The sequence below is a fragment of the Hemicordylus capensis genome, chromosome 4, assembly GCF_027244095.1.
Source record: "Hemicordylus capensis ecotype Gifberg chromosome 4, rHemCap1.1.pri, whole genome shotgun sequence".
In the NCBI taxonomy this organism is placed as follows: Eukaryota; Metazoa; Chordata; class Lepidosauria; order Squamata; family Cordylidae; genus Hemicordylus; species Hemicordylus capensis.
The window spans coordinates 300626615-300651078 of record NC_069660.1 but is presented as its reverse complement, the minus strand read 5'-3'; the positions used below and the strand labels follow the sequence as shown (position 1 = coordinate 300651078).

At 42.4% G+C, this 24464-nt stretch overlaps 1 protein-coding gene across 7 annotated transcripts in view; it reads right to left on the bottom strand.

Moving 5' to 3' along the window:
- Positions 1-24464, bottom strand: part of MTBP (MDM2 binding protein) — a 44780-nt gene that overhangs the window by 7707 nt on the left and 12609 nt on the right. For 5 of the 7 annotated variants that reach the window (XM_053246613.1, XM_053246609.1, XM_053246610.1 and 2 more), the window contains exons 9-18: positions 23990-24084; positions 16964-17036; positions 15933-16050; positions 13325-13498; positions 11388-11498; positions 10948-11112; positions 9017-9110; positions 8671-8808; positions 7870-7965; positions 820-1086 (exon numbers count right to left, since the gene is read on the bottom strand). In XM_053246613.1, the coding sequence (XP_053102588.1) occupies positions 820-1086; positions 7870-7965; positions 8671-8808; positions 9017-9110; positions 10948-11112; positions 11388-11498; positions 13325-13498; positions 15933-16050; positions 16964-17036; positions 23990-24084 (1331 nt within the window). The remainder of the gene's footprint in view (positions 1-819; positions 1087-7869; positions 7966-8670; positions 8809-9016; positions 9111-10947; positions 11113-11387; positions 11499-13324; positions 13499-15932; positions 16051-16963; positions 17037-23989; positions 24085-24464) is intronic. The other 2 variants (XM_053246614.1, XM_053246615.1) reach the window with 2 other exon arrangements.

The window sequence follows — 24464 nt, the reverse complement described above, 5'->3', positions numbered from 1 at the left end:
GAAGTACACTTAGTGGACTGAGAGCAGTCCTATAGGGCTTAACTTAGGAACATAGGAAACTGCCATATACTGAGTCAGAACATTGGTCTATCTAGCTCAGTATTGTCTTCACAGACTGATAGCGGCTTCTCCAAGGTTGCAGGCAGGAATCTCTCTCAGCCCTATCTTGGAGAAGCCAGGGAGGGAACTTGAAACCTTCTGCTCTTCCCAGAGTGGCTTCATCCCCTGAGGGGAATATCTTGCAGTGCTCACACAGCAAGTCTCCCATTCAGATGCAACCAGGACAGACCCTGCTTAGCTAAGGGGACAAGTCATGCTTGCTACCACAAGACCAGCTCGGCCAAGTCTTAACTTAAGACTCTTAACAACTTAAGAGGCTTAACTTAAAAGGCCTCCAGTTAACCCCTGCTAACTGGGCAAAGAGACACTTTTTTAACGTGGTGATTCTCTTTATTTAGCAGGGGGAGAGAAACTGGCCCTATCTACCCCCAGCACAGTACTTCCAGTGACTGTTGCTGGTGTGTCTCTTATGTTTCTTTTTAGATTGTGAGCCCTTTGGGGACAGGGAGCCATCTTATTTATTTATTATTTCTCTACGTAAACTGCTTTGGAAACTTTTGTTGAAAAGCGGTTTATAAACATTTGTTGTTGTTGTTTCAACATATTCCATGCAAATAAAAGGTTATGACATTTGAAAAATAAAAGTGGGGAGGATTAGCCCAAGGGGATTAAGACGATCAGAACATTTAGCTAGCTATGCCACAGAAAACGCTAAAATGAGAAGAAAGAAAATTCAATGTTTAAAATATAGCTTATTACCTCTTGTTGGGATAAAAGCCATCCAGGTCTTTTGATCTGCGTTTTAGCCTGGATGCCTCTGATAGGAGCTCCCTTTGTAAAGTTTCCCCATCAGGGATGCTTCCGGGCTCTGACAGCACTGCAGGAGAGGGCAAAGGGCTCAAGATGGATGGCACAGGGCAGCACTGCTTTGTGCAGGTGGTCTGAGTTTCGTAGCGGATAAGACGAGTCTGAAGTTCAGCCAATACCACATCTCTTTCCAAAGCTCCTCTGTTGTCCAGACAGTATCTAAAATGAAAATTTTAAAAGCAGCTTTAAAAGCCAGCAACATTGCAACAGAACTGGGACCAGCCCCCCATCTCCAATTAGAGAGAACATTTATCTTTAGATGCAGGCATGTTCTCCTTGTTGCCTCTCTAATTTATAGGGATGTGTACGAATCATTTATAGGAATGGCCCACCGAATAGTTTTGGCGGGGTAGGGAGCAGTGCCTTTAAGCATGAGTAAAGCCAGTCCTTACCTGCCCCTCTGCCACCCCACTGCATTTCCTGGTGTGGTGCTGTGCCGTGCACAAGTCCGTGTGCAGCTGCAGTGCTGCACTCAGCACAAAATGATTTGTGCATATCCCTACTAATTTGCGCTGCTAGTCATCCTCTAAAAGAGGTTCCCAACCTGTGGTACCCCATATGTTGCTGAACTACTACAATAAATTGTAGCTGGGGATGATGGAAATTGTAGTTCTGCAGCATCTGAAGTACCACAGGTTGAGAACCCCTGCTCTAGAAAATATGGTGTGGAAATTGATTGCATGGGTTCAGTTATGTTCCATATGAATGAGCTGGCATTGTGCTATAATATACAAAACTTCAAACTGTTTGAAGCCTACACTGGGAAGAGCAAAGCAGATTCAGGAAGTGAGCAAGCTTTTCTAAACAAAACAACATCAAGCCTTTCCCCCTTCAAACTAAGTGACAGTGGAGGGGAGATTTTGAGGGGCTGCTTTCTCTTTAAGGCAGGAGTCCTAGTCTGTGTGTGTTATTTGCCAGGGCTAGCATTTGCCAGGGCTTGCACTCGGGGCTCTGTGACATCCAGTTTTTCTTCCTCCTTACCTGGTGGGCAAGGAGTTAGCTAGGGCTGTGGGAGAGCCCACATTCTTGTGTCTCAGTCTGAAGCCTATTCTCTATATAAGTGGTGAAGGCCTGAGAGCTTAGCAAACAGGGCATTGGAGTTTTGCGTGGGAGTGTGCGGGGGAGCCTGAAAAGAGTCCCCTTGATCACAAGGAGCCCAATGGGAAGAGAAGGTAAATACTACTTCCTCCTTCATATTCTTGAGAAAGGAAGTTTGGACAGTTAAAGTTTGCCAGGGAGGCAGTTGGACCGTTTGACAATGAAGGAGTGAAAGGGATTATTGAGGAGGATATGGAGCTTGCAGAGAAGCTAAATGAGTTCTTTGCATCTGTCTTCACAGCAGATGATACTGAGCGTATGCCTGTTTCTGAACTGGGCTTCTCAGGGACAGAGGCTAAAGAACTAAGTCACACAGAAGTGACAAGAGATCTAAACTCTCTGGAAAAACTGAAAACTAGCAAATCGCTAGGGCCAGATGGCATCCATCCAAGAGTCCTTAAAGAACTCAAATGTGCAATTGTCATCCTCCTTGCAAAAATATATAACTTATTCCTACAATCAGGCTCTGTGCTGGAGGACTGGAAAGTAGCCAATGTAACACCAATTTTCAAATAGAGATCCGGGGGGCGGGGTGTGTGGTCCAGGAAATTACAGACCAGTTACTTTTATGTCTGTTCCAGGCAAATTGATGGAAAGCATTCTCAAGGACACAATTCTCAAGCACATAGAAGAACAGGCCCTGCTGGGGGAGGGTTAGGGTTATGTCTGAATATCTGTCATTACATCTATAACTGAGGGTCAGTTGTGGCATAGTGTCACAATTGGACAAGGGAGTCCTGAATTCAAATCCTCTCCCAGCGATGGCCACATTCTCTCCACTTAATAATTTCACAAGCTTGTTGTTATGGAGGATGAAGGGGGAGGATGATGACTACATATTCCACATGGAAGATAGGTAAGATAGAAATGTAATGAATATATAAACATGTTGCACTCTGAACATCAAGGATTAAAACATGCTGAACACATTTTGGACCACAGTCTTCCTCCATAGCCTTTAGTAGCAAGAATTCAAAGTACAATATCTTCATTCTTTACAATGTTCAGAACAACCATGCAGCTTCTCTGGCCTCAGTATGTCATTCCACAGTCCGCCTATTACAACATTTGTGATAAATTATGTAAGGCTCTATCTTCAGAGGACTGCTGAAAAACCCAGAGACAAAAAGAGGGTATGTTGTATTGGCAGAAACACTGGGGTCAAATCTATTATACATCTTTGTTCCTACCTACATTTGCACCCTTTCTTCACTCAAAGTTTTCAAGAGGAAGAGATGTGTAGGAAAGCACAAAATACTTCACCACGTTAACCCAACTGGAAGACTGGGTCATTATGAATAACATCCTGGCTAAAGAGCAAGCGAGCTTTAGATCTGGATATTCTACTCTAGATCATTGTTCTGGCCCATTTAGTCAATAAGGATATGACACAAAGTAAATCAAAGCTGTACATGGTATTCATTGGTTTTCATGTGGCATTTGACAGAAACAAGTCATGGGCCAAACGAGTTGATACTAGTATTGGCTTTGATAATATGCCTTTATACTTATTCTAATATCCAAGTAAGATCCCCGCCCCCCCCCCTTGACTTCTGTCAGAGAATATCAAATTTGAGTTCTGGGGTTAAACAAGGATATGTTCTTGTTCTGCTTCTCTAATCTGTTTGTCAAAGATATGGTTACCGAATGGAGGGGAGGAAATTTCTTCCCAGTAAAACTTGGAGAAAGAAAATTGCCTTATTGCTTTAATGCTGATGACATGATCCTTATTTCCCATACTCAGATTGCATCAAATGTTAACCCCAAATATGGCAGCCACATCCTTAGCTGCAGATACATAAAAAAATCAGAGCGTCAGAAGAACCCTGCTGAATCAGACCATTGACCCATCTAACGAAGCATCCTGTTGTCAACCACATGTTTCCAGGAAGCCCACAAAAGCAGAGTATGAAGGACTACAAGCTTCCCTCCCTCATTGCATGACCTCCAGCAATAGGTATTTACGAGCATGCAGCCTTGGAATACGAGAGGTTCTATTTAGTATCACTTTCCACTTTAGCAGATAAGATGGGTGGGACTGGCTTGCCTGACAATTCAATCAGTGCTGGTTCAGTGCATGTCTTGTCGCTCCAGGACATAGGCGACTGTGCCTGTTATGATTATCTAAGCATCAGCACATTGTGCTTCCACCAGACTGTCAGAGCAAATCATTTAAATTTTCACTAGCAAGATAATATTGTCATATTCAGCCAGAAGTCTATTTCTCCCCCACGCCCCAGAAAGAGACTTTTTAATCAACTTAAGTAATGAATTCAATTTCACCACTAGAAACAAGCTCATTATCTGATAAGACAAAATTTCTAGCTGCTTATCCATTTCATGGTATTTGATTTTCCGTATTTATATTCTCAGTGGGCACGGCAGCCCATTCTACAGAATAGAAATATTAATCTATCCTGAATAAAACTGTCATTTTGTTCTCTTTTTACAGCATCATCTTCCTCTTTCTCTCTCTCTTTTTAATAGCCTAGCTGTGGGCTGATACATTATGCTAATACAACCTTTTGTTTTGAGGAACACAAAGAGTACCAGAGGAACATAAACCAGGATATTTCAAACCGATATATCTGACAGTCACACTAAAATCTTAGGATGCAAGAAAACTCTCCATGACCCTATGAACACAGCATTTGGCTATCCCACCCCATGCCTGTCAAGATGTGCTTCGTTTCCCAGAGTCTAATTGTTGAATTAGCACTACAACTGCTGACAAATGACTCAGAATAGAAAGACATTTCATAATGGAATGGAACGGAACAAGAGCTGCCCATGAAAATATACATGGTCTGGAAAGGACTGTACTTGTCAGCACACACCCGGACAGAGAGTCAACTTCTTGCATGGGTGTCACAAGTAACTCAAGCAGCAAGATTGGGTGACCTATCTGGACAAGATCAGGAAGGCTACTTGGCTTGGGGACAGCGCACGCAAGCCTTCATTCCTGCTCCCCCAGTGCTACATTTCTGCCTGTTCCCCAGCTCAGTAGAGGCAAACCCGCACCAGGGCTGCAGAAGACTGCATATCCACGCAGTTGCATACTGGAGTAGCACTCTCTCAATCTTCTCAAAAGACCTGGCCATCAATGCTATATGAAGTACTGGCCACTGAATTTAATTGTTGTTACACACTTAATAAAACATATGGTGCATAATAACTTAAGATTTTATATTCTGCTTTTCCTGCTAGCAAACCACAGCAGCTAACCATAGGAGGTGTTTTTTGTGAGCCACCCAGAGCCTTTGGCGTCAGGCAGTATAGAAATAAAATAAAATAAATAATAAGGTAAAAAAATTAAAACAGGCAAACCATCAAAACAGCATGAGCAATAAAATGGCAAGGAAAACAAACAGCAGCAGAAGACAGAAGCAACAAAAAGATCAACAGCAGTATGATTCATAACAAAAGCCCCAGGGAAAGCACTCCACACGTCAGCAGTCAGTCACTATAAAGGCAACCCAAAATTTTACCCAATGACAAAAAGCAAGCAATGGGGCTAAGTGGACTCCGCTCAGCAAGGCATTCCAGAGAGTAGATGCTACAACTGAGAAGACCTTTACAAATCTAATTTGTGCCTTTTAAAATTGATTTTAAAACTTTAAAATCAATCTGGGGTCAACTTTTAATCTGAAACTGGTGGGGTGGAGACTGACTGACAACTTTTCCCTGTGTCAGTAAGAAAAGTTGGCAGATATTTTCCAGGGCAACACCATTGCAACTAGCCTCCTCATAGCAAGAGCCGTCCGGAACTGAAGGAGACAGCGGTCAGTTGAAAGAAGTCTCAAGAAGTCTATTAACCCTAGATTTAGAAAATAAAAGGGGCTTTTCTTTCTGAGGGGTAGCATTGTGCTTGTTAACTTGCTAAATCTCACACTGACGAGCAGCTACACCTTCCTTTAATAGCTTCAGAAAGGCACCAATATTGAGGTTTTGATAAACTGCATTAAACCATTAAGGCTACAAATCTATGCAAACATTATTGGGAATAAGCCCCATTGAACTCAGTGGGATCTAGTAAACAGATAGAGGGTTGGGCTGTGAAAGTTAGATGATTAATTCACCAACACATTTGACTTTTGAATTCATAATTAATCAAACAGAACATCAGGGCAAATTAGCATCCGCAGCTCTTTTCATTTAACCCAGCAACCGTGCTTTGGAACTCTGCAAATTTATCGATCATGTACAGTACTTTATTCTTACCCCAATCTCTCCCTTTTCATTTGTATTCAGTTACGGAGAAAATCTACCATGAGTAAGAAACTAATACTGCTTCTCAGCACGCACAATACACTTCCAAACCCTTCAAAGTGCTTAACAATCAATGACAACTACCAATTGAGTCTTTGAAAGCTTGGAGAAATTCTTTGAAGTTGAAACTAAACCATCGGAAGCAGACTGCTCTACTCAACTCTTCTTGTATTTTATGCTTCAATATGTGGGTGCTAGGCAGATAATCACTGCTATTTATTCACAAAGCAAATTTCTCCAGAAACGATGGTGCCACTCAGGACAAGGGAGGGAAACTACTTTCTTCCACTTGCTATTAGTTCTCGAGGATCCATATACAGGAATCCTTCCATTATGTTCACGGTTTCAACTATTCTTGGTTTGGCTGTATATACCTGGGGTTTGTGCAGAATCTAGAGGATTTGTTTGTTTGGGAGGTCAGTACTGGAGGAGCTACAGAGTTAGAGTGGCCGACGTACAGTGCTGTAAACGTAAAGAGTGCCGTCAAGTTGACTTCAACTCCTGGTGCCCACAGAGCCCTGTGGTTGTCTTTGGTAGAATACAGAAGGGGTTTACCATTGCCTCCTCCCACGCAGTACAAGATGTTGCCTTTCAGCATCTTCCTATATCGCTGCTGCCCGATATGGTACCAGCAGGGATTCGAACTGGCAACCTTCTGCTTGATAGTCAAACGTTTCCCTGCTGAGCCACTTAAGGTGGGTACTCCTCCCTTATTTGGTTTTTCCCCATGTGAAGGGTAATTTTTAGCACTTTTTCATGTACTGGGGAATCTAAACCCATCATCCCCATAGGCACAAGATTTCAGCGATCACGGTTTCGGCATTTGTGGTGGTAGCACAGAATCAAGGCCCCACGGTAATAGAGGGCCTTCTGTATGTTTAAGGGGAGACGACAGAAGAAATATCCTGGCTCGATGAGACATTTCTGCCAGCTCCACCATCATTAGGCATCTGGTTGTAATAGCCTTGAAGTTTCCCTTCTTACTGTTGAAGCTCATACAAATTTTGGGCATGATCCCAGAAAGAGTTCCACGTTGCACATGCCCAGTGCTACATGGGATAAGTGGTGTGCAGGAAGATACATTTAGAGCATCCTCCCCACTACTGGGATAGACTAGGGTACAATATAGCTCTAAATAGGCTATGTCTACTTTTCACTGACACAGATATAGCAAATATACAGGGCAGCCTGTCTGTCTGTGACTGCTGTTGGAGGAGAGGCACACAGGGCCTCAAAACAGAATTTAACCTTAGATTCAATATCTTCTCATGGGAGTGCCACAACATGTCTTCTCCATCCCAATGCCTCCTCCTACTCCTTGTCTGGCCATAAAGGAGCTGCATCATTCTTGAGCACTCATTGAAATAAAAAGTACAGTGATCACATTTTCATTCCAGACCATTCATTATCCCTATATGTTAACAAATTCAAATGAAGCTTCCATTTCCACTCACATGATTACAGGAATATGAAATGCATGTGCACATGTGCTTAGGGGCATGTTTAAACATGTTTTAAGATTAGATTGTATACAGTACTGAAGGAGGCAGAAACTGTTCACACAGCACAACTTACTCAAGGCCATGATAATGGCACCCAGCAGCTTTTTCAAAGGGCAAACTTTTCAGTTTTCGAGGTGTCAGCTCCGGTGTCAGAAGAAAAGCATTTTCACTGAAAAGGTTGGGGGGGAAATCCATTTTAATTTGCAGTTATTTCTTATTTATAGAAAACAGAATAAACTATTACAGGATGAATTGGGACAATTTGTCACATTGGCAGCATGTCGCTATAATTACTCCAGCACAATTAAGCCTCAATTGATACTAGGCTTCCATTAATGGACTTGGAGGTGCACTCATCTTGCTGCAAGCATACATCTTCAGTAAATAATTGCTATGAAGTACCTAAAGAGGGATGAGGTGCTTTACATAGCTTAAGAGTAGACAGTCTCCATCCTCAGGATTACAATCTAAACAAAGACAAGAAAGGGACCTGATCTACAAATTAGGGCTATGTGAATAACTCCAGATTGAATTCAGGGGTTATCTTGGTGCTTTGCAGCAGTGCAGTCTGATTAAGGGTTTAGGATTGTGAAGCAGTTTGATTTGAGCCCAAACGCCTCAATAGCCCTCCCTTCAAGACCCCTTTATTTATCGGCAGGAAACAGGTATGGCTGCAGCACTGTAGCTTGATAATGAAATATTTTCAGAGACACTGGACAGTGAAGACAGCTGATCAGTGCAGTCACCAAATATAAATCAGGCCCAGGCTTGGTACACACATATAAAAGGCATTCATGTTTTAAGATAGCTGTTATTTGTGAGCCTTTGCATTTTTAAGGGGGTGTAAATTTTTATAAAATAAATAACCAATTACCTTTTTTGAAAACATAAAGGCTGAAGATCCCCAATGGGCAACCCTTCCGGAGTAAAATACTTCAACAACTCTTTAGCGTCAAGTAATGTTGCTGACTCCTTTTGGCCATCTTTATGGCCCAGCAGTTGTTCAGAAACTCTGATATGAAACACAAGATGGGTAAAAGAAAAGCTGCAATACATGAGTAACCCACAAAACACACTAGTAGCTCTGCTCCATAGGGATGGGAGTGTGGTGTGAGTGTGTTTGCGTGAGTGAGTGAGTGAGTGAGTGAGTGAGAGAGAGAGAAATGCAACTTATACAATTTGCCAGCATTTCAAGAAAGTGCATGGAGATTGCTTATTACCTTGTTTTTTGTTTAATTTTTTCAAAATTTTCCAAGTTCTGAAAGACGTTTCTTTCTGGCCACTCCAAAGGATTTGAATTTTTCAGCATCAGATCTGAGATAAGAAAATGAAAGGGTGAGAAAATCAAATAAGACCTTAATCTGTTGCAAAATATTTCTGTTTTAACAACCAGTTTTGGTCCAAATGCAGCAGAGAATGAAACAGGTTCCTGTTACGCCTGACAAAGCTTTGTGTAACTTGCATATTTCTTGTGTATCTCTTGCATATTTCTAAGCCGGTCCAATAAAAGATATTCTTCACAAGTTTCTGGCTTTCTGCGATCCATATAGTAACAATGGTTTACACCAATGCACTTTTACACTGTGTGCTGATCGTTCTAATTGTACTTGGTAGGACAGGAGGCAAAATAATTGTGCTACTATCTATGCCCCTATACACATAGCTTCTCCCTGAAACAATGTTTTAGAATTTGTGCATAACTGGAGTATATATTTATAATTTCCTTATTATACATTTTGGGAAATACATACTAGAATGATGTAGAACTTCTGTAGGAATTGAGAGGCATCTTAAAACAGCAGCTCTTGTCTGGTAATGTTTTAGTTAGGTACTAGGAACAACTGTGGTTGTTTTATGTTGTTTTTAATTTTAACTTCTATTGTCAGCTGCTTTCAACATAGTGGGGAAGTGGAATTTAAATATATCACTTTAAGTAAAGAGGCATGACTTTTTGTGCTGCTGATCTGAAAAAGTCTTGCACTGCCCGTCTGGTGGCCATTGCCTTCACCTTTGGGGGGTTGGATGTGGATTCAGAGAAAGGCACACCATTGGAAAGGTAGCTTGACAACTTTTTTTGCTGTCAAAAGTAAAAAAAAATGATGCTACTTCATAAACTCTCAAAAGATCAGTCCTCCTTCCACCTCTCTTATTGGTTCTCTTCCTTAACCTTTTTCTTAGGATGCTTTGTGATGAAATGATATAGTGATGCATGGAGCAGAAATATGTTTATGTAGATTAGCTTGGAACACAGTGAAGCTGTCAATCAAGAGGGGCAGAGTACGATAGTAGAGAGTTGGGAGTTAGAAGTGGAGAGAGAGAAGGACAGGTTTTTTGGGTCTGGTGAGAAGCAGTCTCAAAGGGAGATGCTTGAAGCCTCAAAGGTTTAAAACAGTCTGCAATAAAGACTGGGAATAAGTCTACAATATAGACTGGATGAAGCCAGTCTGTAATAAAGTCTAGGAATAGGACATTCTATAACAAAGACTGGGTGAAAAACAGTCTCTGATCAGAACTGGGTGAAAAGGACAGTTCTAGGAAGGACTAAGAACTAAAGAAACCAAGCTCTATGAAAGCAACACCATCAACATTTTGGCTAAGCAAGACAACAGCCCTACATGATAGTTCTGTACACAAATCTCAGAAATCATCTTAATAATTTTTATTCTTGTTTTGTTTGAAACTCCTCTGACTGAGTGATTCCTGTCAGCAACCTTCTCCATGTCTGGAAGGTCATGTTGCCAGGTTAAGAAACCCTATGCATTACAGAGGCTTCATAACAAACAAATGATGGCAGAAGAGATATAGGTGAAATGAATAAACATAGGTAACTTTAAAGGTGAAAAACACCTGGAAAAAACACAACATTCACAGCAGAATCAGACCCAAATGCCACATGCTTGCACTTTAAAAAGACAGTATGTATTAAGAGGGGGAAATTACAATAGGTGGAAGATGGGGATGTGTATAGGAAGCCCATAAAGGCTCAATCTTTGTACACTGAAGAACAAAGTTAAAAGAAAAGGAAATAGAAATAGAGTGCTAATACAGGCAGATTCTTACTGATATTATAAAGGAGAGAAATAACTTAATGGGTTTTTGTAAGTAAGTGTTTTGCCAAATGGCAATATTTAAGCAACCCAAAGATACCTACCACAAATTGTTCCATGGCCTTCTGTTTTGACAGCTCTTTCTGAAAAATGGTTAGTTGGAAGCTTAGTGTTCCACAACTGTAAAAAACGTTCCCTGGTGCATGTCAGCAGCTCTTTTAGTTTATCAGGTGAAACAGTCAGTGGTTGTCTGGCTGATTCCCAGCCTCCTGCAAGACCAAAAAACCAACCAACAAAAAAAAACCCTTATAAATAAAATACAATCAATATCTGATTTGGTTAAAAAAGACCCAAATTCATCATCCTAGCAGAAAGTTGCCTGGTGTGTAATCCTAATTTTTCTTAATGACAACACTTTTAAACATTATTTGAACCTAGTAGTTTCTCCAGCATTTGTAATGTAAATACTGTCAAATTAAACCCAAAATGAAGATAAATTTGGTTTATATCCATTCACTAGCTGGCTGTTCTCTCTGTTACTTACTCAGGAACTGATTCAAAGCCAGTGCTTGGATGCAAGCCAGGTTCTTCTCTCTCTGCAAAATCTGTTCCCCGTAGAAGTGTGGGAGAGATCGGAGGACCTCTTCAAACAAACCTGCGTAGATGTGGAGGGGGAAGTGAGTGAGACAAGATTTAACCTTAAAACTGCTGAAGTGATCAAATTATATTCAAGTCCTGAAGACTAATTATGGGAATAACTTGAGCAGGAAACATTCTGGCTCAAAACCCAGCAGGAACACATTGCCTCAGCATTATATCTAGCAGTACAGATATTTCAGGGCTGCAAGTATTTGTCTGTCCTTCAACACACAGAATGAACTATCCGGCACACAGAAAACCCATACTTTCCCCACAGGATCAGCAGCTTCAAACCAAGGGTGGAGTTGTAATAGAATAGATGGGTTCAAAGAACCCATCGTACCCTGTGTCAGGGAGCCGCGGAGCACCCACCAAGCTCCCACCCTGTGGGAGTCCTGCCACTGCCGCCTCCTAAGGCACATGCAGCCCAACAATGCTGACAGCTTTCTTCCACCCCTCCTTCCATTGGCCGGGCTCCCACCAATGGAAAGAGGATTGTGTGTGTGCCACCACTGGAGGGGAGGCTGCCCGTGTTGTGAACACAGACCTACTCTCCTTTTGCTATGCCCCTGTTTCAAACGATCCCTTTCATATTTCTTCAATAGCTGGATCACCCATACCCCAAAACTGCCCACCCAACCCACAACAGATCAACAAAGCAATTCAAAATATAAATGGGGCTTTTAATTACTGTAAACTGTTTAATTGCTGTTTTAAAATGTTTTTAAATTGTTAATTGCTATATTGTTTTTAATTTGTTTTAGCTTTTTATTGTTTTAGTGGCTTGTTTTAATTGTAAACCGCCCTGAGCCATTTTGGAAGGGCGGTATATAAATCAAATAAATAAATAAATAATAATAAATAAATAATAATAAATTCACCACACAAGCATAAAGTGGGCACACTACAAAAGTAACAGCCTGCAGAACTAATAGATCAAGCAAGTAAGCCAAGTTGGATGTCATGGGAACAGAATTACTTCCCCAGTCTCAAACACAGCAACACCACACACAGCTCCTGAAGGTGATCGAATCCATCCAATGAAAGTTTCAGGGCTGGGGTAGGGAGCATTTTACACTGCAGAGATTTAGAAGCTCTAAAATAGTCAAAAGATGTCTTTTTAGTTATGTTGCAGTGTTTAGTTAGATGCCCAGTATATACTATTACTATTGTTCATTAATATATTTATTAACATATGCAATGCAGAGTTATCACCTCTCATGTCTGGGGGAAAAAAAGTTTCTCCTCAAACTGAGGACAACTATTGGGAGAGATGCTTATTAGCAGTTTTCTCAAACCGGAACAATCGCCTGCCCACCTGATTATTTTCAAAGGAGGCACAGCAAACTCTAATTGATCTTTTCCCTGATGTTATCTGTGAGTACACGAAGAAAAAGCAATCTCTATTGAAAATAAAGTCAAAGCTAGGCTGAACAGAACCTCTGGCTCTAGAATATTTTTCTAGAAGATGTAATGACCACCACCTGGCCTATGCAATCATAACACCGTTGTGTATTCAACAGAGATTCCAAAATCTACCTCATCGAAGCCAGTGACAAAACACTTAGGAGAACAAGATTATACTCAGAAGTCATGCCCTAAGTGAAGGAGCTAAATAGCAAGGTGGTTTGTATTTTTCAAGTCTCACACTTGAACTCTGGTTTACGAAGTTAACATGATTAGAACTGAAAACTTCAAAACATTTTAATGTTGAAATCTCAAGCAAAAAGCAATAGAAAAAAAATGGCTCAGTCCCCATTTTGTTCTACTTGGAATAAAAAAAAGGACACAGACATTCTGCCTTTTTATTAGACCTTCATGTAATGTTAAAAAATGAAGTACCTGCTTCTGTATCTTCTGCCTTTGTTGTCAATTTTCCAACTGTTTCTGCAAGAGTGACTGAGCCATTGATCTGACTGGCTGAATAGATCAATGTTGCTTTACATCCTTTACAGCCGTTACCTTGTACTAAGAAATAATAGTTGCAAGTTTCTCCTTTCAGTTCAGCTTCTGGAGCTAATGAAAACAGAAGTAGTAATGGGACCAATGTTATATGAATAGTTCATAGGCCTTACTAATATGAACCATAATCTGTCCACATTAATATGTTTGTTCACATACACATTCTGAAAATCTGGAGTAAATCTGAACAAGTTCTAGTTTTAGGGTTATATTTTTAATTTTAATAATGTATACTCCATCCCTTCCATGCATGGGACAGCTAAGCAACAGATCATTACAAAAAGTTTAAAATAATAATTAAACAAGTTGTTCTAGTAAGAACTAATCAGCCTACTTTCCTTTCACTGTCTCTACAACTGGACTAAACTTGGTTCAAATTGAGGTCCACAAATTACATTTCTTACACCTCAAATGTTCATGCGTTTGCCTTCCTGGATCGGGGTAGCTGACACCATTACAAACTACACCATTGAGGTGTCCTTGTGTGTCACTCACTACACTGTACCAAATTTGGTTCAAATTGGTTAGACAGTCCTCAAGTTAGTATACTTGCACCTCAAATGTTCACATATCCACCACTGGATGCCCCAATGGTGTGGTTTGTGATGAGATCATCACAAACTACACCACTGGTGCATCCCTATGTGTCCCTACAGCTATAGCAAATTTGGTTCCAAGTGGTTAAGTGGTTCACAAGTTAGCTCACTTGTGCCTCAAAAGTTTATGGTTCTGCCATCTTGAATCAGGATGGACAACATCATCACAAACTACATCACTGTGGTGTCCCTGTGTGTCACTCACTACAACTGTACCTAATTTGGTTCAAATCAGTTAGGACAGTCCACAATTTAGCCCTCTTGCGCCTCAAACGTTCATGTGTCTGCCATCTTGGATAGGGCTAGATTACATCATCACAAACTATCCCACTGAGGTGTCCCTATGTGTCCCTACAGCTGCAGCACATTTGGTTCAAATCGGTTAAGCGGATCACAGCCCACTTGCTCCTCAAAAGGTTATGTGTTGGCCATCTTAAATCGGTGTGGATGACATCATCACAAACTACACCCCTGTGGTGTCCCTGTGTATCACTCACTGCAACTGTCCCCAGTTTGGTTTAAATGCGTTCGTCAGTTCACAAATTAGCTTGCTTGCACCTCAGACATCCATGCGGCCGCCATCTTGGATTGGGATGGATGATATCAACACAAACTACGCCACTGAGGAGTCCCTACAGCTGTTTCAATTTGGGTTCAATTTGGTTAGGCAGTTCACAAGTTAGCCCACTTACGCCTCAGAAGTTTATGTGACACACACATATTGGATCGGGGTGGATGACATCATCACAAACTATGCCACTGAGGTATCCCTGTGTGTCACTCACTGTAACTGTCCCCAATTTGGTTCAAATGGGTTAGACCAGGCCTGCTCAACTTGGGCCCCACAGCTGTTTTTGAACTACAACTCTCATATCTCCAGACACAGAGGCCAATATTTATTTATTATTATTTATTTGTTTGTTTGTTTGATTTGTATACCGTCCTTCCAAAATGGCTCAGGATAGGGGTATAGCCAGGAATTATGGGAATTGTAGCCCAACATCTGCAGGAGAGCCAAAATTGAGTAGCCCTGGGTTAGACAGTCCACAAAATTAGCCCACTTGCGCCTCAGATGTTCATGCAGCCACCATCTTGAATTGGAGTGGATGACATCATCACATATCAAATCATTTGGGTGTCCCTACAGCTGTAACAATTTTGGTTCAAATCAGTTAGGCGGTTCACAAGTTAGCCCACTTGCGCCTCAAAAGTTTACACATCCGCCATCTTGGACTGGGCTGGATGACATCATTACAAACTACGCCATTGAAGTGTATCTATGTGTCCCTACAACTGTACGTGATTTGGTTCATATTGGTTCAAGCATTGTGAAGTGGGGGGGGGGGGAGACACACGCACAGACACACACACAGAATGCTGGGTGATCTCATAAGCCTACTGGAAACTAGGCTAAAAAAATAGCATAAGAAATTTGGAGTTCAGAGTCTGAGAGCACAATTATATACAGTATATGTTTACTAAGAAATAAGTCCCACTGTGCTCAATGGACTTTACTCCCAGTAACTGCGTGGGAGATTGCAATGGCTCTGTGGTTGCCAGGAGTTGCCACTGACTCAACGGCACACTTTACCTTTAAGTACGAAAAAGAACTGCAGCCTGAGAAAATGCAAAAAATAAAATAGAATAATGAATAGCACTATTATCACCAACTCTGATTCCCACTGCTGGCACCCATTTTTACGTTATTAGATTTATCCATGTAAATGCCTACCCAGGGACTGTCAACTGCCTGCATGGACAGAAAACAAACTGTCAGAACCAAGTCTTGCTGCAGACGCTTTCGACCAGTGCATGCACAATGCTAATGATCTCTTAATCGCTTTATTAGAAGTTGAGGAGAAACCTGGAATGCAGTTAAAATCCACACTCACCATTGATGACTTTGGGTTTCTGAGCCATATATTCCTTCCATTTTTTGGTACTCAGTTGGCTAGGTAAAGGAATCAACATACCACTTACACTGCAGGGCAATACAAATAAAGCTCCTACCTGTAGGGGGAAAAGAGATTTTATTTTTATTTTTATTTTTTGCCTATTGTGGATCAGCACCCCAGAAAACATATTTGTAAAGCGTTAGAAACTTGCAATTAATTTAAACGGGACTTACTCAACTAATTTTGTCTAGACATCCTCTGTATTTCTTTTATAAGAGTTACATTCCATCCAGGAGAGTTTGATTTTATTCTGCATGTGTATATCAAAACCAGTTCAAAATGACTGAACCAGTTACCAAACTGCTTTTTTAAAATTTAGTACCTGACCCAGTACTGAACTGGAGAGTTGTTAAATGCTGATGACTCTGAACTGAAAATGAACCCAAATCTTTTAACGGTTCAGTTCTGACAGTAACGTCTGTAAAATCTTTAAAACACCAGAAGAACTTGGAATCAAGTGAGATGTTTACAAGACTACATAGTCCAACAAATGTGTTGCTTGGTTCCTGTTGTAAACTGTAAATCTCACTCCACCATTACTTTAGTACCTCTATTCCCTTGTGGTTTGATATGGAAGATCCTACACCCAGCAGAGTGTTGAGCTGTATTTTTATGCCAAAGTGCTGCTTTCCCCCCACAAATATTTACAATCCCAAATGGATGGTGATATAAAAATACTAAGTCATCCAGACATATGAAGTGATATTATAAATATTTCTCAAGTTCATTGCCCTGAAAAAGCAAATGACTTCAATAGAAGCTACAGATTAATTCAGGGGAAAGCAGTGTTTGTCTTTCCAAGAGGCTCACTTCTCACATTGCAGCTAAGGATTTGTATTTAAGTCACTATGTTGTGCTCAATGCTCAAATTTATTCTCAAAATTAGACAACACACCAGAGACCAATTCAGCAGACACAAAAAAGTAATGTTTCGTTTTACAAATAAGATCAAGGAAGTGATGATATACCTTTCCGCAAAGAGAGGAAATCTGGTTCCAAAACAGCATAGATTTCTCTTCCACATTCGTTCTTGCCAGGCTCCTACTCAGAGAGTTAAGGAACGATAAATAAGGGCGGGGGTGGGGAGATGACCATGGAGTGTGAACATATACATTTGTGCATGCTACAATAACAACTATTGTTTTGGATTATTATTTTTTTGCAGTTTGTTTATGCATTGGACTCGAATGCATCCTCACACGTGATTTAGGAAATCGCTGCAATTTTGCAAATCGCAACACATACCCTTTAGTTGTACAGAAGTGATATGACTGTATATGTTCTCTACATAAATTTTAAAGACTATATACAGTAGGTTCTCTATAGATTCTACAATTCACAGCGCAAGTCTAGCCAATAATTCAAGAGTTTAACTACATTTTGCAATAACAAACCATAATTGCTTGTTCTGACTAAGATTGCTGTTTCTGTGACTGTTACTTTCATATGTACCTGATGTCTAGCTGAAAGTCACCTACTGAGCTTCATGACTGATGGGGATTTGAATCCACACCTCCTTACTCTAATCAATATACCACACTAGTTCACACTGATGGTGACCTCCAAATAGAGTTTACACACCCAGGAGGCCTATTAAATGTATTTATCTAAATAATAGAAGAGACTTCCTCTGCATTTTAAAAGGGTAGGGGTGTGTGTGTTTAATGGAAGAAGCTTGAGTACACTTACCTCCTTACTATTAAACACAACCACCTTAAAACTAGAACTCATTCATAGGTATATGTCTATTTCAGGGGTGCTCTCTTTGGTTCTGCATCATAAATGATTGCCAATTTGAAAGTATTTCCATAAGTATATATCAACAAGCCTGACCACTGAGTGTTGGGGGGAAGTAAGCATCCTGAAAAAACAGGTTGCTCACCTATAACAGTTGATCTTTCTGGTGATCCATGTTGACTCACAACTTGGGTTCTGCGCCTGTGCAGTAGCTCCACCGAAGAATTCAATAGCTCCATGAGGCGCTCTTCAGCTCTGCCTAATCACGCATGTGGCGTGACCGTTCTTTTCGGTGGGAGAACACCTTTTCCTAAGATCAGCCACTGCAGTGAGTGAGAAATGTGGATGGACAAGGTCCAGATAAAACAGGTAAGTCACTATTACCGTGGAAGTATCCTAGCAGCGGGATAGGCCGGGCGGGTACTGTGAGTGAACATGGATCACCAGAAAGATCACCTGTTACAGGTAAGCAACCTGTTTATCTTTGAAGTGATCCATGTACCCTCACAAATTGGGTGATTAGCAAGCTCACCTGGATGGTTATGGGTGCTGGGTTATGGTTACAGCACCTTTTTAAGGACCACGCAACCAAAGTTGGCCTCCGCCGCTGAGTGGATGTCTACAGCATTGTGTTTGATGAAAGAAGGTCAGAAGACCATGTAGCTGCTTTGCAAATGTCCATCATGCTGCTGCACAACATGTGGGCTGCTGACATGGCCATAGTTCTAGTGAAACGTGTGTTTACTTTAGAGGAAGACTTGACTCCGTGTTTGTTGTAACAGATGAAAATTAGTTCCATGAGCCAATGAGATAGTCCCTAGGGTTGTGCATGGTCCATTTTTTGTGGTTCAGGTTGAACAGCAGGTCCACCAACTGCATGGCTGAACTGCCCAGCTGGTCCGGTCCATTTGACTGAAGCAGCTTGAACCAGTAAGAGACTATGCTTGTAAAGGGGAATCCGATGAGGATACCCCTTAACAAGCTTCTGAAGAGCAGCCAGGAGGCAAGAGAGCACCTTTAAAGGTAGATGTAAGGGGCTTTTCAGTCCGCTCCTCGAACACACACACTGCCTTGGTACTGCTACCCAGAACAAAACTCATTCCGCACAGATGAAAAAAAAAATAGAGAGAATACTGCTCTGAAGGATGAGTCAGTCCTCAGAACTTTGTCTGGGTATAATTTAGGGTAAGGGGAGTCAGCTTGAAGAGATGCTAGTTCACTGACTTTCCTTGCCGGTGTGATGGCAACCAAGAATGAGGTTTTCAATGATAGGTATTTTAATGAAAAGGAGACTATTGACTCAAAGGGAGGCTCCATTAGTGTCGATAAAACTGAGAGACTCCAGGGATCAATGGGCTCTCATACCGGTGGAAATAAGTTATTAATTCCTTTAAGGAATATCTTTGAATCAGGGTGGGAGAACATGAGATAGTCTGTCCCAGCCCAGATGGTCTGTCTCAAATCAGATTTCTAGCAGAGAGCACGGCCATCTGAACCTTGATGGACATATAAGATAGTCCTGATTGCTTCAGGTTTGTTAAGTATAATAGAATCTGTCAGACAAGCCCTTTGTAGCTACATACTGCAGGGTGGCCAGAACCTAAGGGGTATACTCGTGGGTCAAATGGGCCGTAAGCCAAAATTTGGCTTTAAAAAAGCCAAATCCGGCCACCTAGCTACATAGTGTGTGAACCTCTTCCACTTGCACTTTTAGCTTCTCCTGGTAGACATTTTGCTTTCATTGAGGAGGATGTCATCTAATAATTTAGCTTCCAGGCAGTTAGCACTTTGAGGTCATGATGGAAGATGCAGCCTGACCCTCTTGAGAGCAGATTATGGCGCTGCTGGAGGTGCTGGTGTTGACCCTGCGACAGACGCAATAAGGTAGGAAACCACCGCTGTCTGGGCCACTATGGAGAGAGCAGAATGCACTGAGTCCCTTCATGCAGTGTTTTGCTCACAGTTTTAGAAAGTAGAAGAAAGGGAGGAAACAGGTAATATATGTGTTGTTTCCATGGCATTTGAAAGGTGTCTCCCATGGAGCCCCTCCCTGTGCCTGCCATGAAGAAGTAGTTTGCACTCTTTGTTGTTTCCTGTTGCAAACAGATCAATCAGTGGGGTCCCCCAGTGTTGGAAAATGACAGAAACACCACTTGTGCTGCTGGTTGAAGTCCAGGTTCCTGCTCAGGGCATTTGCCAACGTGTTGTCACTCCCTTGATGTGCAGGGCAATTGGGTGCAATTGATGGTGTATGCACCATTCCCATAGTTGTAACGCTAGGTTGTAGAGTGACCGGGAGACTGTCCCTCCCTGGCAACTGATGGTCGCAATTGCTGTTGTGTTGTCCAGGAGATTCTGCCACACTCAATGTTTCAAGAGGGGGAAGAATGGTTTTAGGTTGTCTAGCACCACTAGCAGCTCTAGAAGGTTTATGTGCAGAGACTGCTGCTGCAGAGCCCACTTGTCTTGGGCATAAAAAATTACACAGCGTGATCCCCACTTTTGTAGTGATTGTTGGGGTTGGGAGGTGGAAGAGCATGATCAGTGAGAAAGAGTTTGGTCTGGTCCACCAAAGTAGAGAGCGTAGCACAGGAGGTGGAAGGGTCAGCCACAGGTTCTGATTGTCCAGACTCAGTCTGAACACCAATAGAAACCAACTTTGGAGCCGGCACATCTTTAGTTCTGCGTGCATAACAGTAGCCATGCAAGAGGCCATAAACCCTAGCAGTCTTTGCATGGAGTGTGCTCTCTGCTTGGAGTTGAGTATAAAAGATGAGATCATTTGGAGAATGGATAGCCTCCTATCCTCTGGGAGATATGCTCTCTTTGTTCTTGCATCCAGAATTGCTCTGATGAATTGTATCTGCTTTTGCTGCTCCAAGTTTGATTTTTTTCCATCTGACATTGATCCCTAACTGTGCTAGGAGGTTCAGGGTGTAGCAAATGTGGTCAATCAGAGAGTCTTTGCATCTGGAGGTAATCAGCCAGTTGTCCAGGTAGAGATATACTAACACACCCCATGTCCTCAGATGCACTATTATTGTGCCCATACACTTTGTGAATACATCTGTTGATAGCCTAAAAGGGAGGACCATATATTGATATGCTCTAAATCCTAGATTGGATTTCAGATATTTCCTGTGCTTCGGCCTTATGCTCATGTGAAAACAGATGTCTTTAAGGTCCAGTGTCACAAACCATTCTTCCTTGGTTAAGAGAGGAAGAATGCCTTGTAAGTATATCATCCTGAACCCGTTCACCTTCATGCACTAGATGTCTTAAGTCCACCAGAACGGGATGGAGGCCCGCCCCCCCCCATCCCATTTTGGTACCTAGAAGTATCACAAACAGAAGCCCTTCTCCTAGTCTCTCAGAGGGATTGCTTCTATCGCTGCTTTCCACATTAAGGATATAACTTCTTCTTCTTCTAAAGTAGGAGTTGAGTTGAGTTGAGTGGATGTGTTTTATCCCTGAAAAAACAGGAAGTCTGGTGAATTCTATAGCATAGTCTGTTGTTATGATGCTCAACACCCAGGCATCCAGTGTTATGAGATGCCAGTTGTGGGGGAAAGGGCACAAGACAGATGAGAGAAGGAGATGTTACTTGAGGTCCTTCCAGAGTAAAGGCGTCAAAGAGTCTGTTTGGACTGGTCCTAGTATCTAGCTCTTTGAGACTGCCTCCTCCGCTGGTTGTAAGACTTCTTCACAGTGTATTTGAAAGACTTTCTGGAGTCCCTTCTATCAGATGGCTTGTACTGGAATTTCTATATGTTATAGGGTTTGTATTTCTGAGAGAAAGACAGAGTTTGAGGGTTTGACGTGAATGATCCTACCGTGGTCTCATCAGTTTGGTGCTGACGAGACCCTCCCCTTCGAATGGTAAATTTTCAATTTTATCCTTCATGTCTGGTTGTAGGGACATTCATCAAAGCCAGGCATGTCTTCTGAGATATAGCACCAGCAATGTTACGGGATTCTGTTTTCGTTAAGTGCTTTGCCGTACTCGGGTGCTGCCTTGTAACGTCTACTGATTTATTCAGGGCAGCCTTAAATTTTTCACAGAACTCCTCTGGGACATCTTTTAGGTCTTCCTTCAGACCTTTCCAGACAGATTGGTAGTATTTCACCATGCATGCCATGTAGTTGGCTATCTTTACTGAAAGACAGGAGGCAGAATAGACTCTACCCCCCATAGTGTCCACTTTTTTTTCTCCCTTTCTTGTTCACCGATGCTAAGTGCTTCCTTCCAGATTTGGTAACAACAGCACAATCAACCACCAGGGAGTTGGGAGGGGGATGCTTGAAAGGGAAAGGGCAAGACTCCTCCTGGATTCTGTACAGGCTTTCTAGCTGCTTTGATGTGAATATAGAAGCCGATGGTGTTTCCCAACATGTTTTAGCCACGTTTGCCAGCAATTGAAGCATAGGCAGAGCTGCAGGTTGAGATGAAATCATAGACCAGATCTTTGACCTCTTGTACCGGTGATTGCAGTTCTAGGCCCAGAGCCTTAGCCATGTTGGCTACCTGAATCCTGTACGATTGTGTTTCCTCTGCAGAATAACTGAATGACTGGACAGCAACATTCTCATCTGGGGAAGGATCAAAGGGATTCTCAGTTTGAACAAATCCTCTTCAGAGGAAGAGGTGGAATTGTATTCTCTTTCAGAGTACTCTTTGTGTCTTTCTGGTGATTGTGGAGCTGGAGAGTGGTGTATAATTTCCAGATCTGGGTCCATCAGGCAAGTTATAGTAGAGGTCTTCTGCATGTCCTTCACAGGGGACACAACTGGGACCTCAGGTCTTTTAAAAAGGGAGTTGGAAATGGGTTTTTGTAAGAGCCCCTGATCTCTAGGTGTAAGTTGTCTCTCCAGATCACTCCTTAATTTCATGGTATTTCACATTCTGTAATCAAAGTCATAAGGTAGGCCAGGTGATGCAGAAAAAAGGATCACTATATAGTCCATGTATCCTGGGTCAAGGGCCCCTAGCGAGCTCCAGTAGTGCATTGGTCTGGTTAAAGAGGAGTACTAAGTGGCAGAGTGGTGGTATCTCTCCTTCCAAGGGTAGGAGGAAGAACACTGCTGAGTAGGATAGAGAGAAGCTGAAGGAGTCTTAGGTACTGGAGTAATTTTAGAGTACTCTTCATCATCTGGACCATGAATGGGTCACCTCTGAAAGTGGAGCCCAATGGGGTAGTTGTTGCAGAACCCATTAGAGACTCCAAATTTCTTACTGAGGATTTGTCTTGTGGGAGAGTGGATATTAGGCTTGTGCCCGAAACGTTTCGGAGGCCATTGTAAAGGTCTCCGAAACGTTTCGGGTGTAGGGGCTGTTTCGGCGCCAGCGGGGGTAGAGCTTTAAGGGCGGGGGAGAGTGTACTCACACACCCCCGCCACGTTTCCCCCGCCGGCGCTCTCCAAATTTAAAGCCCCTCAGGGCGGCAGTGTTCCTCCCTGCCGCCCCGTTCCCGACGGGTGCACGCGCGCTCGCGACTTCCGGCCGACGGGGGGAACGGGGCGGCAGGGAGGAACGCTGCCGCCCTGAGGGGCTTTAAATTTGGAGAGCGCCGGCGGGGGAAACGCAGCGGGGGGGTGAGTACACTCTTCCCCGCCCTTAAAGCTCTACCCCCGCCGTGCCGAAGATTTTCCGTGCACTTCCCTAGTGGATATCTCTCTGGAGCAGTCTTCCCTCTAACAGGGATTCTCAGATGTTGTTGACTAAAATTCCTAGAATCCCCAGCCGCAATAGCTTTTGTTTGGGGATTATGAAAGTTGTAGTCAACAACATCTGGGAATCCCTGTTACAGGGAATACTGCTTTGGAGGAGAGCCCTCCCTCTTCCTGAGTCAGACTCATCTCCATGCTGAATGAGCAGGAGAGGTGTCGGGTGAAAAATCAATGATTGGTGACATCGGCTGGGTCAGGGTCGCCGATGTCATCAGTATTGGTGAGGATACCATAGCTGTCGAAGTCAAACACGGCATCCATGGCGCAGACTCAGAACTCAAGTTATGAAGGAACATGTATCACCTCAAAGATGAATATTTCCCAGAATTGGAGAACTTTGTCCACAGGGATTAAAACAGTATTAGTGATGGTTGAACTGTTTGTTACAGTGTACATAAACAGCTGCGTGTATGAGGGCAGCCCACTACCTTTTCAAATATTTCCTGCTTTGGAAATGCCACCAGTCCAATGTAAGCATGTGCACTCAAAATACCTAAGTTAGACAAATTGAGTCCAGGAATGAAGGATACACCTCAAACTGAATGTCTGAGACTAAAGATGAAGGTAGATCAGACAGCAGCACAATCTGTACAAATTTTAATGCTGAACCATAATAATGGAAAACCTGAAGAGACAGTTAAGAAGGTTATTTTTATATTATGTTCACACATTATCAATATTTATAAGAGGTGTGGAATAATGGTTCTGAGAATTCAAAACACTGCCTGCAAATGTAGGGAGGCAACCCCCTGCACACATCAAAATGGGCACATGCTTCACTTCTCTTCCCTCCTCCCAAGGGTGCAGAAGAGGAACATAGGAACAAGAGGGTTCTTGACTACCACCAACACTACAGCCAAGCAGCCACCAATCAGACACACCCTCCCCCACCCTCTTTCCTACTCTGTAGAGGAAGGGGAGGTTTGTGTGCACACAGTTGGTACAGGTGGGATGGGGGTGCTAAATGAGCTGAAGGTGTGGCTCATTCCCACTCTCCTCACCCAG